At 49.1% G+C, this 15,497-nt stretch overlaps 1 protein-coding gene across 2 annotated transcripts in view; it reads left to right on the top strand.

Annotated features, from left to right (window-relative positions):
- The window catches only part of Coro1c (coronin 1C), a 64,722-nt gene that overhangs the window by 14,854 nt on the left and 34,371 nt on the right, over window positions 1–15,497 (top strand). For both annotated transcript variants that reach the window (XM_021162248.3, XM_021162247.3), the window contains one exon: window positions 10,962–11,161. In XM_021162248.3, coding sequence (XP_021017907.1) covers window positions 10,967–11,161 — 195 coding nt within the window. In that variant the 5' untranslated portion in view covers window positions 10,962–10,966. The remainder of the gene's footprint in view (window positions 1–10,961; window positions 11,162–15,497) is intronic.

The raw sequence follows: 15,497 nt of genomic DNA, 5'->3' as shown, positions 1-15,497 counted from the left end.
GGTGTCCAGTGTGGCACGTGACTGAGGCCTAAGTCGTTGAAGAAATGAACTAGAAGGATAAGGACCCTCACATTTGAGTGTGCATGTGTGTGACCCTGTAGATGCTGGAAATGAATGTGTTCTCCGTGACCCACGCGTGTTTTCCTAGGTGTGAACTGATGGACAGAGTGTGTACACTTAGGCTTTGCATGATGAGAAAGAAACAGTTCATTCGCTTTTATTATAAACAGTTTTCCAGTTTATAGCGGAAGAAACAATAACCAGAGGACCAGAATAACTTAGGCAGGTAGGTGGCAGTCAAGGATGACCTTGTCAGTTACCAGAGCCACAGTGTCTTGCAGTCCCCTGCAGCGTCCTGTGACTCCTCATCATACATCCCCGCTTGCACAGGGGAAAGACACCAGGCGTGTTCAGCTGAAGTTGTCTGTGTCTTTAAGAAGTCAGTATCTGACTGCATTGACAGGCTGCCTCACACTCCTAGCCTTCCTGCCTCAGCATCCTGGGTCACACCTGGCTTCGTTGTGTGTTCTGATGCTGCTAGTTGTATCTGTGGCTGATCCTAACAACATTCTTTTTTTTTTTTTTTTTGGTTTTTCAAGATGGGGTTTCTCTATGTAGCCCTGGCTGTTCTGGAACTCACTCTGTAGACCAGGCTGGCCTCGAACTCAGAAATCTGCCTGCCTCTGCCTCCCGAGTGCTGGGATTAAAAGTGTGCGCCACCACTGCCCAGCTCCTAACAACATTCTTTATAAACGTGCCTTCTTATTTTATCCTATTATTCAGATCAGGGAATCTAGTCATTTCATTTATGAAACAATAAAATTTCCAAAGAATTATTAAAATTTTATTGCGAGAGAAACTTCATTGACTAAGTAATGAAGAACAGACTGAGCAAGTTTGGACACTCATATTCAGCCTTTTTTCCCTTCCCTGTTGTTGATAAGGAAAGTAGGTCATCAGTGTAGCAGGACTGTTCCGAAACACTCTGGGCTGTTCATATCCGCAGAAGTTCTGCACTCAGCCTGAGGACTCTTGGGATCAATTTGGTTCTTCACAGAGGCCTCTGGGAGATGCCTGCAGCCATGGATGGTTTCTGGGCTGCCACCGTGTGTTCTCTGGGGCAGGGAGAGGCTGAGCTGTCTTCAGATGCAGGCCAAGGGGGTAGAGGCAGTTATTATCATAAAGATACTGGTGATAAGCAGAGATTAGGAGAGGGGAGGGGTTGTGAACACACATCTTTGCATGTTAGCTCTGTAGTAAGAACACGCACCGTGAGAGACACTGGAGAACTAGGGCTGTTTCCTAGTGTCCTGCGTTAATAATTACAGACCCTCTGTGTGCCCCGGCTTAGGTGACTTACCTTGTCTGTAATGCCCCTTGGGTCTTCAGAGGGTCTCCGGATGCAGGTGTGAGATGAGTTCTTGGTCTTCAGGGCTGCTTCCTGGGCATCTCACCCAGGTTCAGTTCCTGCCACAGTGAAAGGCAGGCATTTGCATGACGTTGTCGTTTTCTCAGATTGCTCAGTAAGTGCTCTTGTCTCACCTCAGGTAGTCTCCAGCTTTTTTTTTTTTTTTTTTTTTTTCTTTCTAAAATGAGTACAAGTTGTAAAATATGAAGGGTCTAGGAAGCTTCGGAATGTGTAGAGAACTGTTAGCACAATGTAGTCTTTAGGAATTGCATTTTTGGTGGATGCGTGTGCACACATACGTCTGTGTACATGCCTGTGTATGCACGTGTGCATGTGTGTGTGACTATTTCTAGTGTGTTAGGATCTCAGACAGAGCTTTTAAAATCAGAAGAGAGGATTTACTCCTGTGGGTGAGACTAATGCTTTCTTTGCTTCATCTCAGTACAGGTTATCTAGACTGCATTCTGAATTTTGGCTTTTCCGTTTGTTCTCAATGCTCATAAAGTGTTGGCTCAGTGTCGTTTCGTATTTAAAGATCACTGAGCCAGCAAGTGGGACTGTGCCCGTCGAGGCAGCACCCCACTGTAGGGCTCTGATGAGTGTTGTCCACTGACTGAGAAGCAGAGGGGACGTGTGATGTGGACGTTAGTGCTGAGGACTTAGTGCTGAGAAAGCAGGAGAGCCGACTGGCCATGCTCTGTGGCTCCGGGTCACTGTGACTCTCAGTATTTCGTTCTCTCTGAGCCAGTTGTGTGATGTCGCTGAGAGCGCTGGAAAATGCAGATCCGGGAAGCAAGCGCTTTGCGATTCCCCTTCAGACTTCCTGTGGCCCAGGCTGGCCCCGCAGCCACCGGTTAAGTCTATTTTCTTGTCTTTGTTTCTAGAAACATTTTAGAGCCAGATTGTTTTGGGCTGTGTAATTGAAACCTGCGTCTGCCCAGACTGTCGGTCTGTCCCTGGCTGGAAAGAAGTTACTTGACGGCTTTCATGGGTTTGACTGTCCTTAGCATTCTCTGTCATGATATGCTGAACACACAGAAGCTTACCCTGTGCTTGCTGCATCTGTGTAGGGAGCCAGCAGTCTCCAGCAGGACTGCCTTTAGCAAGTCCAGCAAGCATAGAGCACAGAGCTTCCTCCTACCACTCCCCAGAGCCTCGGCTTAGCTGAGCTGCCTGTGTGTAACTTGCTGTGCAGGTGGTCCTCCTTCTGAAAGTTTTTATTAGTGAGTACGGACGGGATGCTCTGCAGTTAAGAGCACTTGTTGCTCTGGCTGAGGACTTGGGTTTGATTCCCGGCGCCCACATACTGGCTTGCAACCATCTGTAGCTACAGCTCCAGGGGATCTCGCATCCTCTTCTGATCTCAGGCACCAGGCATACATGAGGTACACAGACAAACATGCAGACAAACAACCATACACATAAACCATAAAAAAGAATATATATTAAGTTAGGCAAGTCTTGTTTTTTGAACTATGCCTCACTATGTGTGGCCTTGATTGGCTTGGAACTACTTTTGTAGATCAGGCTGAATCATGAACTCACATAGAAACCACCTGTCTCTATCCCCAGAGTGCTGGGATTAAAGGTGTGAGCTACTACACACAGCCTTTTTTTTTTTTTTTTTCCTTTAAATGTCTCCTGTGACTGTTAGTGTTGAATGCAGTGAAAATGTGTGATTTATAAAGCTTCTTTGAGAATCATTGATAGACAAATTAAAGGCCAGCCACCTCCTACCCAGAAGTGATGAGTACCGGACTCAGTGTTTCATCAGGAATCTCATGCTTCTACTGTGATCGTCTTCTCTTGTGAATCTGTCCCGCGTGGGTCGACAGGCTCACTACATTTCTTCTTAAAAGAGACTCCAGAGTTTAAGACATTTGCCTCAGCTGTACTGGGTTTTTTTTTTTTTTTTTTCTTTTGTTTTGTGTTGTGTTGCTCTTGTTTTTGTTTTTTGTAGTTTATTTTTTTTTTTTACTGTTTATTTATATGTTTGACCTATACACATGTCTTTGTACCACCGTGTGCCGATGGCGTTGGGTCCCATGGAACTGGAATTACAGGCAATTGGGAGCCATCATGTGGGTTCCAGGAGTCAAACCCAAGTCCTCTGGGAGAGCAGCCAGTGCTCTTAACTGCTGAGCCACCTCTTAGCTCCCTACTGTCCTTTTAATATAACACATCCAGTCTGCTTTGAAAAGTGCCTGTCACGGAAACAGCAGCTTCTTGGGGGCCTGGCCCGTCCCTCACAGAGTCTTTGGAGCCTTTCTGAGGTTGCTGCTAGCTGGGGGGATGTTGGAAGTCTTCTGTGCATTCCTCACTGATGCCCTGGAATGGCGTCTGCGGAGCCGCTGGCAGGATTCTGCTGATGGGAGCTTTCCTGTGTTTCCCTCAGGATGTGTTTCCTCTCACACACGCCAGAGAAACACATCTGTGTGACTCTGTAGACAGACAGTGCCTCAGTCAACAGGAAAACGCTGGGGTGGTGGGCCTTTTCTTAAAATGAGACTGGAGGAGACAGGTGGAGGAACATTTACTCAGGTGCTTCAGGGACAGTTTATTCTCTGCCACTGCAGGGTCGCTTCTGTCTTCCCTTCTCAAACGTCACCGTTCTCCCTGTGCAGCAACCGCAGAACCCTCTTGCGGGCTTGCAGAGCCATTGCCAGAGAGACAGCCCGAAGCCGTGGGGGTCCCTGCTGTTTGGTCATGCTCCTTCCTTAGGATGCTTCCCGCAACACAAGCAAATCTGTATACCTCATGTTAGGTATAATGAACACAACTTTTCAGAGTTTAGGCTTCCTTTATTTGGAGTCAAAGCTGAGGTATATACCACCTGCCTACCAACACATTGTGAGCCTAGTGGCAAGGTCTAAAGTCCCAGCCCTTGGGATGCAGAAGCAGGAAGGCTGCAAGTGTGAGTCCTAGCCTGGGCTACACAGAGAGACCCTGTCTAAGAAACAGAAGAAAAGCCCGGATTACCGGGTAATCAGTTCTCTTGGTTTCAGCTATACCTAGAAACCAGGGCAGAGAGACAAATGGCCATGTTTCTGAGATTGACACCGGCCCTAGAGAGGACATTTAACGTGGGCCTGGGGCTCAAGCTTCCTCTCTACTGGGCTGGCTCTTCAGGTGTAATAGGCAGGGTCACTGTTGGCTGTGAAGAAATGTGGTGATCAAAGCAACTGGGGAGGAAAGGGATTCTTTGCTTTTGAACTTCCACATCACAGTTCATCATTGAAGTCAGGACAGGAACTCAAGCAGGGCAGGAACCTGGAGGCGGGAGCTGATGCAGAGGCCATGGAGGGGTGCTGCTTACTGGCTTGCTCCTTCCTTATGGCTTGCTCAGTCTGCTTTCTTATAGAACCCAGAACCACCTGCCCAGGGATTGCCCCTCCCACAATGGCTGGGCCCTCCCCCATTGATCACTAAGAAAATGTTCTTGCATACAGCCCTGTCCTCTGGAAGCCATTTTCTCAATTGAGGTTCCTTCCTCTCAAATATCCATAATTAACATAAAACTTGCAGCTATGTCAGGTAACCCAAGCTAACATCAAGTTTGCTTTGTGACCAAGGATAGCCTAATCTTGCCTTTGCCTTTCAAGTGCTAGATTACAGGTGAGTGATATCATATTTGGCTTTTGTACTTTTGTATTTTGTTGTTCTTCCTCTTTCAGTGCAGTCATATCTGTGCATAAGTCCAGGGTCTTACCATAGAATCTTGGGTGGTCTGGAAGTTACCATGTAGACCAGGCATCCCTTGAACTCAGAAATCCACCTGCCTCTGCCTCTGAAGTTCTGGGACTAAAGGTGTACACGAGCTAGATTTTGTGGGAATTAAAAGACATATTTATGGGCTGGTGAGATGGCTCAGCAGTTAAGAGCACCTACTGTTCTTCCAGAGGTCCTGAGTTCAAATCCCAGCAACTACATGGTGGCTCACAACCATCTGTAATGAGATCTAATGCCCTCTTCTGGTGTGTCTGAAGACAACTACAGTGTACTTATATATAATAAATAAATCTTTTTTTAAAAAAAGACATATTTACACTTTCTCCTACTTACTGGGATCTGTTGTGAAATCTTTTGAGCGTTTCCTTAATTTGCTCAATGGCTCAACTACACCATCCTTTTAAATAGTTTTGTGTATATATGTGTGTGCATGTGAGTGTGCAGGTACATGTGTGTTTTCAGGGAGGCCATTCTTGGGTGTTTTCCTTGCCTTGTTTTTTCTTCCTTTTTTGACAGTCCCCCAGAACTGGCTCTGGCCAGCATGGATCCCTGGCACGGGGTCACAAGCCTGCGTTATCCCAGCTCTTATGCAGCAGTTCTGGGGACAGAGTCGGCCCCGCTCCTTATGTGCCAAGTGCTCTCCTGGCCGAGCTCTGCCTTGTTGGCCTATCTATCGTTTTGTTGATCTTTGGAGTCTTGCTCCCGATTCCAGGCTGATCTTCAATTCCGGCCTCCGTCTCCGTCATGCCTGGCTCACAGCCCTCTACGTCTGAGACGTTCTCAACATCTGTGAAGAAAAGGTCACGTGCAGGGGGAGTGCTCACAACCTGACCTCATGAGCAGCTTCTCTCTGGCAGGGCGTTTAGAATTGTATCTGGATCTCCTTGTCCAGGACTGCTTCATTAATTCTTTCTCATACAGTTGGGAATTGGCTTCCCTTACAAAATATTTTAGTTTTAAAATTTGTTGTCTGATCACTTAGACGAGAGAACTTTAAAAAAAATCTAAGTTTGATAAGACATTTAAATTTTTTTTTTAGTTTGTTTTTGACATCTTAGTTTTCCAGCTGAAGTTTTGAATGCCAGATGTCAACACTGGTGGCTCTTACAGAGAGTTCTAGTCTTTGGAATCGTTTTCAGATTTTTCTTTGTTTGGAAAGGGTATTAGTGCTGCTGAGGTGGGAGAACACAGAGTTTTGTAGAGTTCTCGGTTTACCACTGTATGAAGTTATCCTCATGTGCCCTTGTCAGTAGGGCATTGGTTGGATTTTCCCTTTGGGTAGGGAAACTTAATGGGCTCGTAAGTAACAGTTGCTAGTGTCTAAAAACCAGTGAGGACTAGAGTCTGTGCGGGACTCTGTACAGATTAAAAACAAACACCTTTGTACGTGCTTAAGATAGAGAAAACCAAAAGAAAACTAATACATGTGCAGCCATTACCACAGAGACTTGGGAACAGTTTCATGACCCCTAAGAGAAGCCTGTGGTGTTGGAGAGAGATGGCTCAGTAGTTAAGCACACTGTCTGCTCCTGTAGTGGACCCGGGTTCTATTCCCAGCTCCCACATGGAGGTTCACAACCACCCGTAACTCCATTTCCAAGGGATCTGATGCCCTCTTTTTGGCCTCTGCAGGCATCGTATGTGCCTGATACGCACGTGTGTGAGCACGCACACACACACACACACAAGTCTTGTTTGCCTATTTTTGAGACAGGGTCACTCTCCGTGTTGTTGGTTGTCCTGGACCTTGATAATAAGCTAGTCTGGCCTCTGCTTCCCAAGTTCTGGGATTAAAGCGTTTGCCACAGTGCTTGGGCAAGTGAGTCCTAAGAAACAGCCTCCTGCCCTCTGTCTTTAGCTCTTAACCCACAGCCCCCAAACTGTTCTCTGTATTTGCCTAGTGTAGGCTTAACACAAACAGCTAGGCTCTGTAGGTCTTTGTACCGCCTCTCGGCACTGTGATGTTGCCAGGGTCTCTCCGGGCCATAGGGTGTGCTGGTGCATCAGTGCTGAGCAGCGGTCTCTGTGGCAATAGCAGTTTATCTAATAGACCAGCGAATAGCAGCACTCAGGGTTCTCCCTTTGCTGTGGGGGTGGGAGTGGAGTTGGGGGAGGGGGAGGTCATGTATTCGTTTTCAGTTCTCTCAAGAGCCAGGTCAGGTGGAAATCTGTTAGAGCACAAGGCACCGATAGGCCCTTCCAAAGCTCAGCCCACCTGACGCCCTAGAGATCCAGAGCTGCCCATACTACATCAGCGATTCTCTGGCTGCCGGGTTTCATGCTGGGGTAAAGGACCCATTCATGGAGGGGTTGGCTGTCACTTCATAAGTGACAGACCTGTGTGCGTTGGACAGATGCATGTCCCTTTGAGCCTTCAGCCCATTGGGGGAATGGTGCTGGTTATATACCCAGGGTCTCACATACAGTAGGCAAAAGCAAGATTGCCTGTAGCCGAGGCTGACTTTGAATACCTCATCTTCCTGCCTCTACCATGCCTGGCAAGTCTACCTTGAGGATTTTAAATTGTCCTCCCTATCCTGTCTCCTTTTCAATAAGTTCTTTATATATTTTAGGTATCAGTGAATGCCTTATTAGATTTAGGGTTTGCAGTAAATGTCGGTGTATATTTTTACTTACTTTAGTTAGTGTGTGTTGTTGTGACGTGTGTGCCATGGTGTACGTGTGGAGGTCAGAGGCTGACTTGGAGAGGTCAGTTCTCTGTCTGGTTGAGCCCTGTCAGCTACGTTGCTTGCACAGTGTCAGACGTGAGCTGCTTTTGCCGTCCAGGGCCAGGAAGATTTGCTGCTGTGTCTCCTCCTGGGGGCTTTGTGGGCTCAGGTCCTGTGTCCAGGCTCCAGACCCATTCCATCACCAGCATCTTTCTGTTTGCTTGCTCTCAGGGCTGGCCTGCTGGGTCAGCGCCCTTTGTTGACACTCCATGCCCCGTGAGTGGTTCCATTTCGTGTTGAAAGTCAGTTGACTAGAGAAAGTATGGCTTTACCTCGGGGCTGAAGTGCTTTTTTAAAAATGTGATTATTGTTATTATTGTTGTTGTTGTATGTTTATGTGTGTACACTGTGTATGTGTGGGTACCTATATGTCTGTATACTGTGTGTGTATATGTGGGGGCATGTGTATGAATGTGTGTGTGGTAACATGTACAGAGATGAGAGGACAACACCGTGGATGTGGTTTTCTGTTGCCATTTTCACATGTGTTTGGGGACCACACTCAGGTCACCAGGCTGTGCAGCAGGTGTCCTTTCCCTCTGAGCCCCTTTGGCCCTGGATTTTGAGTTCTGTTGCATTGATTCATGTCTCACACTGTCGTGATAACAGTTTCCACTTTTCTGCTTTATAAAATGTGCATGTGTATCTGTTTATGTGTGTGCACACTCTTTCCTGCATGTGTATCTGTTTATGTGTGTGTGCACGCTCTCTTTCCTGCTTCTGCTAGGGATTTACAACTCGCCTCTGTCCTTGTGAGCTCCACCCAAGATGCTCGGTGAGTGTAGGGCACGTCCACAGTGGTCACTCCGTGACACCAGTCACTCGGTGATACTCACTTTTTCTCTTCTGAGCTTAGTCATTGGGTTTGCTCTCTGGTGGGCTCCCTTCCTGTCCTTATACATGGTGTGTATGCCTGTGCATCCCCCTCTATGTGTGCATCCCCCTGTGTGTGTGTGTGTGTGTGTGTGTGTGTGTGTGTGTGTGTGTGTGAGAGAGAGAGAGAGAGAGAGAGAGAGAGAGAGAGCGCAAGACAGACCTGTAGACCTGTTTGGTTTTGTTTTTTGTTTTTGCGTATTTTTCATTTGAGTTGTTTTTGTTTTTGTTTTTGTTTTTGTTTTTGTTTTTGTTTTTGTTTTTGAGACAGGGTTTCTCCGTATAGCTTTGCCTACTTGTTCAGTAGACCAGGCTGGTCTTGAACTCAGAGATCTGCCTGCTTCTGCATCCCAAGTGCCTGGGATTAAAGACATGTGCCACTATACCCGGCTAACTGAAATTGTTTTGTGCTTATGTGTGTGTGTGGGTGGGTATGGGCGTGAATGCAGGTATGTGTGGAAGCAGGAAGGTATCAGATCCCCTGGGGCAGGAGCTACAGGCAGTTGTGAGCAGCTGCGTGTACCAAATGTGGGGCTCTGAGGGAGCAGTAAACTAACTGCTGACTGAGCCTTACCTCTTGAAACGCTTGCTGGGATGTGCTGGTGGGGCCTCTAGCCTTTGTAGAATGTGACTTGTAGAATGGCTGAGAAGGTGGTGGCTTTGGAGAGCGGCCAGTATGGAGGTGTGTTCCCTGAGTCTTTGCCATAGTAGAAGCTGTGTCTGACTCACTGCTGAAGGAAGAACTCATACTGTTCCACAGTGAATGCTGTTGGCTGAGTGTAAGCCCTTAGCATCTTGTACCAAGCATTCAAAGTGTACAGTCCCAGGAGTCAGCAGGGAAGGGCAGACAGCAGCTGGGTTACAGAATGCAGGGTGTAGGGTCGTGCCACTGGGCTTCCAGCTCTGCCCAGCTACATGTTCCAGCAGTGCAGAGAGGACACTGCTACACAAGCCTTGCAAAGGTGGACAGAGGCTCTGGCATAAACTTTGTCTGTGTCTAGCAGTGGGAGGGATGTAGTCGGTGAGAAATAGCATTGCCCACTTCAGGTCCCACATGGCACAGACAGACAGCTGTTGGCCTCTTCTGTTCACAGCGGTCTGGTTTTCTGTGAATTTGTCAGGGTTTGGCTGTGTGCCGGCTCCACTTAGCTTTCTTTATCCGAGTTCCATTTGTCTTTTTGAACAGAATGCTGTACAGCAGCAGACGGGAAAATTACATCAAGTGCTGGCTAGAAACCTGAGGTGTGGGGCCTGGGGCCTGAAAGAAGCACAAAGCTTCCCGTGTTCATGCCCATCTGGCTACCCAGAGAGGTCCCAGGGCCCCAGTTAGCTGTCACCCACAATCCCCATGCCCAGCTTCCTCTGCAAGCAGTTGAGTGGCTTGACCCTGAGCCTCCATCCTGGTCTCTTTTCTCCTCCACACTAGCCATGTTCCCTCCCTTCTGTCCAGCTGCCTCTGCCATGCAGTTCAGGCTTTGGCTGCCTTGGCTTGTAGCCCAGTGTAGAGCTCTTCACGTTGGCTAGAATGGAGCTGGCAGACTCCCTGTCCCTGAGGCCTTCATCAGCCACTTCCCGTTTAATTACAGCTCCTTGTTCTAAGACCCGGCTCTTGACTTCTGTGGCAGCCTCAGGTCAGATTTCCTCACTGGCCCCTGGCAGCCAGCAGGCGGTCTAGGTAGTTCTGTGGGCAGCACAGGGGGCCAGGGCAGCAGCCTCTCGACTCCTGAGTCTGCATAGCTGGTTGTGTGGAGTGACTCAGGAGCCAGCACAGTGCTCAGAAGAGGGATGCTGGTGTCGGGGTGAGGGAGGGTGTTTAAGAACTGGAAACCGACCCTGGCAGGCTGAGGAAAAAGCCACCAAATCACGTCTTGTTTGAGGATTTCCTTCAGCTTCCCACCCACAAGGTTCTTTCGCTTAGGTGTTTTCCTATCTCCAAAGTAGGAAGGGTGGAATGTGTTTTCCCACCCACCCCGAAAGGTGGATTTGCCTTCAGGTCCTGCCTTGATCCTTCTCTTGAAGTGAGCACTCTCTTCTGCCTCTGGATGCTGTGAGCTTTGCCACCTGTTTTGCCGTGCTCTCCCGCTCCTTCTGCACAGGATCTGGGATTTGCACCTTCCAGGAGCGCAGGCCGTGCCAAGGCGCTGTTTCCAGCTTGCCTGGTGTGGAAGCGCAGCTTTGGCGCACGCAGCTCTCACACACTTCTCGTTGCTCTCTTTTCATAGACACGATGCGGCGAGTGGTGCGGCAGAGCAAGTTCCGGCACGTCTTTGGACAGGCGGTGAAGAATGACCAGTGCTATGACGACATCCGCGTCTCCCGAGTCACCTGGGACAGTTCCTTTTGTGCTGTCAACCCCAGATTCGTGGCCATCATCATTGAAGCGAGTGGGGGAGGGGCCTTCCTGGTGCTCCCGCTGCACAAGGTGAGTGAGAGAGCAACATCCCCTTCTGGAGCTGGAGATACAAGGAACTCAGGTCCTCGGCAAGGGCTCTGACCACTGAGCCATCTCTTCAGCCTGTGGTCTTTCGGGTTTTGAGTTGTAAATTGACCACAAGCTCAAAAAAATGTCCCGAGGGATGGGTTTTAGCTCTGTGGCTTCGCTGTCCTGTTGCTTAGGTGTATATGACCCTGGTCCCAGCCCTGCTGCCAGAGTAGCGGGTGCTGGAGGTGTCTACACAGACAGACCCAACACAAGATTCACGGTTTATCCCAAGTCTCGGTAGTAAGCTACAGCCTAGGATTTACACTGTTTGACAGTGGTAGAAATGAAAGGTCCCGCCTGGCTGGCCGTGTGTGCACTCCTCCTCAGGGGTGCACTGCTCCTTTCCTGACTTACCTTTCCTGAGCCGCCCCAGCTGGGTGTAAGATGGAGCATTTGTACGCCTGTTCTCCTTAGCTTGTGGGAGGAAAAGTCCTGAGCTCCAGAGCTAAGGGTGTAGCGCCACGACATGACGTGGAAGTGCAGGTGTTGAGTACAGCCAGCCGTCACCATGTGCTGAAAATCTACAGGCAGCAATGGGAAACTAGGGCACGCCTCACTGAGGATCGTGGGTTCTGGAAGTCGGCGTCCACCTCAAGAGCATAGCTTGACATCACGTGGGGAAGCTTCCGGTTCCTGTACTCTCAGATGTCCGGGACTAGCTTGTTCTGGTTAGCACCTGTGCTTGGCTTCGATAGAGGAATTGGGTCTCCTGGAGCTACAGATAGTTGTGAGCCCCCTGCTATGGGTGCAGGGACTAGAACTTACGTCATCTGGACATGCCCTTAGCCACTGGGCCGTCTCCAGCATGTGTAGTCCTTTATTAGTAGTGGGGAGCGCTCGGGAACTTGACTTTTTGTTGCTACGGCTCAGGCCAGCCAGCTGAGAGGACAGCCACGGCCTGTCAGCCAGGTCAGGAACTCACGGTCTGCCTGGAGTTAAAGCATTTTTCTTTTTATAAACTGAGGAACGAATTCAAGACATTCTTTTCTTCAAAGAAATGGAACAAGCCAATTAAGAAGCCCAAAATAAACTCTGAATGGCTAATCTTGCACAGGGTTCAGACAGTTCCTCCAGCTTCCACATCCACAAAAGGCTCCCTGAGCCCGCCTGTGCTTCTGCAGACCACGGGAGACTCTGACCCTCATGGCGCTTGCAGGAGACCTGTTTGGCGATGTGGTTCTTACTTAGGTTAAGTGGCCTGCATTAGTCAGTATCACTCCATCTCTATTGGAATGAGATTGCCTGCTCGTCCTTGACTGCGGAGAGAGCTTAGTGGGTAGAGTTAGCGTGAGGACCTGACTTCGGATCGTCAACATCCTCTGACAGGCCAGGCTCAGTGATGCTTGTCTGTAACCCCATCACTAGGGGTCAGAGTCAGGAGGAGCCTAGGGGCTCTCTGGCTGCCAATCTATCCAGCTGGTGAGCTTCAGGTTCATTGGGAGACAGTCTCAAAACGGGCATGGGGGAGGCAAGAGAAGATACCTCCACATGTATACACACATATCCCTCCAGCCCCTCGCCGGTTGCTATGCCTCAGTCACATGTTGGCTTTGGGAGGTGCCTATCTTTTAGGCCTTTCTCAGCTGTGATTCTGTCTGTGTGGCTTTGTCCTGCAGGTGAGGGTGGCTGTCGGTCCTGTGCTATGGTGGAAGGCCTGGCTACGAGCCCCAGGTCACTTGACCCTGATGTTTCTACCCTTCCTGGGCTGCTGCCTGGTCACTGGGGCATCTGTAACTGAAGCAAATAGGACCATCCTCACTGTTGGCAGGAAATACCGATGGTTTTTGAGTGAGGGTTGTGGATTTTACATTGCTACTGATATTTGATTGTTACCAGGTCAGGTTTCATTGTTGTCTGATCATCACGTGTCAGCGTTGCTTTGCTGTTTGTAGGCTCAGCACTGCCCTTTGCAGCATTTCTGCCCTGGTGGGGGTAGAATTGAACCTCAGGCCTGACTCATGCTAATCAAGTCCTGTGTCACCAAGCTATAGCCTGCCACCCTGCACCCTTACCCCAGCATTGTGTACTGTTTTCTAACCTTTATCTTATTAGATTGCTTCTATTGGCCCTGTGTGGTGGTCTCAGCACTTGGAAGGCAGCCTACATAGTGAGTTCCAGGCCAGCCAGGCTACATGGCCAAGATAGGGGGGAGGGGTAGCAAAGACTTGTAATCTCAGTGTCTTGTGATTAGAGTTTGGGAAAATATAAATGAGTTAGACAGTCTCTGTCTTCCAAGACTTCCAAGATCCAGGATGGAAACAGTAACAGGGACAAATATATTGACATGCACACATGCCTGTGCTCACACACACACACATACACACACCTGTGCTCACATACAAGCACCAGCACACACACAAACGGTCAGCACATTGGCTTGTCAGAGACCATTGCTTGAAGAGTAAGTAGGTTCCCAGCTAAGGTGTGGCGGCTTGGATAAGCCCGCATGTGCCCCGACTCTTTGGTAACACTGCTCAAGCTGTGGCATGCCGCTCTGCCGTGATCTCTGCAGGTGTGGTTTGGTGTGTGTTCTTGTTCTCCAGTCTTTCAGAGGATGAGTAAGACAAGGCTGTCTTGTTAAGCACAAGCTGGCTCTGTGTTTGACTGGCACGAGGGATAACTTTCTCCCTTGCTACAAGTGCCCATGCAGGCCTTCAGTCCCCTGAGCCATCTGCCAGGCTCAGTCGTGACGCACAGCTGAAGCAAGCACCCCTCCCTGCTGCTGGTCATGATGACTCCAGCACAAAGCACTTCCTGTAAGGTGCACCATCGAACTTCGGACCTCAGAAAACCTGCCAGTCCTGCCTGAGACAAGTAAGGTGGAGGGGTGCTCTGAGAACTGCGTTCCTCACCTGGATGGAGGATCCACACCGTGGGCTCCCATCCCCCTGGTGCCCTTCCCCATTCTGATTGTAAAGGTCATTTGTGTCTGGGAGCGACTGCTGACTTTCTGAGTAGCGACTGTCTATAGTGGGGTGGGGCATGATGGGATGGGCATGGTCCGGGCTCCTTTAACCTTGTGTCACACTGCCTCTTTGTCCCTGCCTGCAGTGAGATGGGCAGTGCCTTTTATTTAATCTTTCTCTATAGATATATAGATAGAGATACAGAGGTTGGTCCAGGGCATTGATCTCAGGTTATCTGGCTTGCCTGTAAGAGCCCCTATCTTAAGCAGTTAGATTTTGGGTAACTTGATAGGCAGGCAGCACGTGTAAATCAGGTATTCTCAGACTGAAGTCTGACATACAGTGTTTGCTTACACTGCATATGTGAGTAGTAAGAGTTGTGCTGGCTAGGTTTATGTCAACTTGATATAAGATAGAGTCATCAGAAAGGAGGAGACCTTATCTGAGGAAATGCCCCCATAAGCTCCGGCTATGGAGGGGAGAGACCAGGCCCTTGTGGGTGGAGCCATCTCTGGGCTAGAGGTCCTGAGTTCTATAAGAAAGCAGGGCTGAGCAAGCCAGTAAGCAGCACCCCTCCATGGCCTCTGTGTCAGCTTCTGCCTCCAGGTTCCTGCCCTGTGTGATAGACCATGACCTGGAAATGTGAGCTGAAATCAGCCATTTCCTGGCCAGCTTGCTCTTGGTCATGGTGTTTCATCACATCGATAGTAGTCTTAACTAAGACAAGTGGCTTTCTGATTATCTGTTCTACCCCACCCCATCCAGGCTAGGGCCTGATGTACAGTAGGGAGGATGCACAATAGGGAGTGCTCTTCTGAGCCTGGCATGAAGAGCTGTCTACCACCACACCCCTCTAGTTAGTTATGAGTGTCCTTAAAACAGATGCAGATAGAGAGAGTAAGTGCACACACACACACACACACACACACACACACACAATGTGTGTGTGTGTGTGTGTGTGTGTGTGTGAATATAAACATGCTTTTTGAGATAGGGTCTTCTTGTGTAGTGTACGCCCCTGAAGCTTGAATGGAATTTAAAGCGTGCTTTAAAACCATAATTTTGGGGTTGTAGCTCAGCTGGTAGGATGATTGTCCAGCACACACAGGGCCATGAGTTTGACTCCTAGCCACAGAGCAGGCATGGCAATGCACACCTATGACCCTACCACCTGGCAGGCCGAGTAGAAGACCTGAGTTCAGAGTCACCCCTAGCGGTGGCTTGCATGGGAATTGATCCAGTAGGCTCATCCATTTGAATGCTAGTCCCCGGTTGGTGGAACTGTTTGGGATTAGGAGTGGCCTGTCACTGAGAGTGGGCTCTGAAGTTTCAGAAACCCAAGCCATTCCCAGACCTGTGATTGTGTCTCA

The sequence above is a fragment of the Mus caroli genome, unplaced genomic scaffold (assembly GCF_978045245.1).
Source record: "Mus caroli unplaced genomic scaffold, Mus_caroli_1 scaffold_4, whole genome shotgun sequence".
In the NCBI taxonomy this organism is placed as follows: Eukaryota; Metazoa; Chordata; class Mammalia; order Rodentia; family Muridae; genus Mus; species Mus caroli.
Note: the sequence above shows the minus strand (reverse complement) of the source record. Positions and strands in the feature narration are given on the sequence as shown.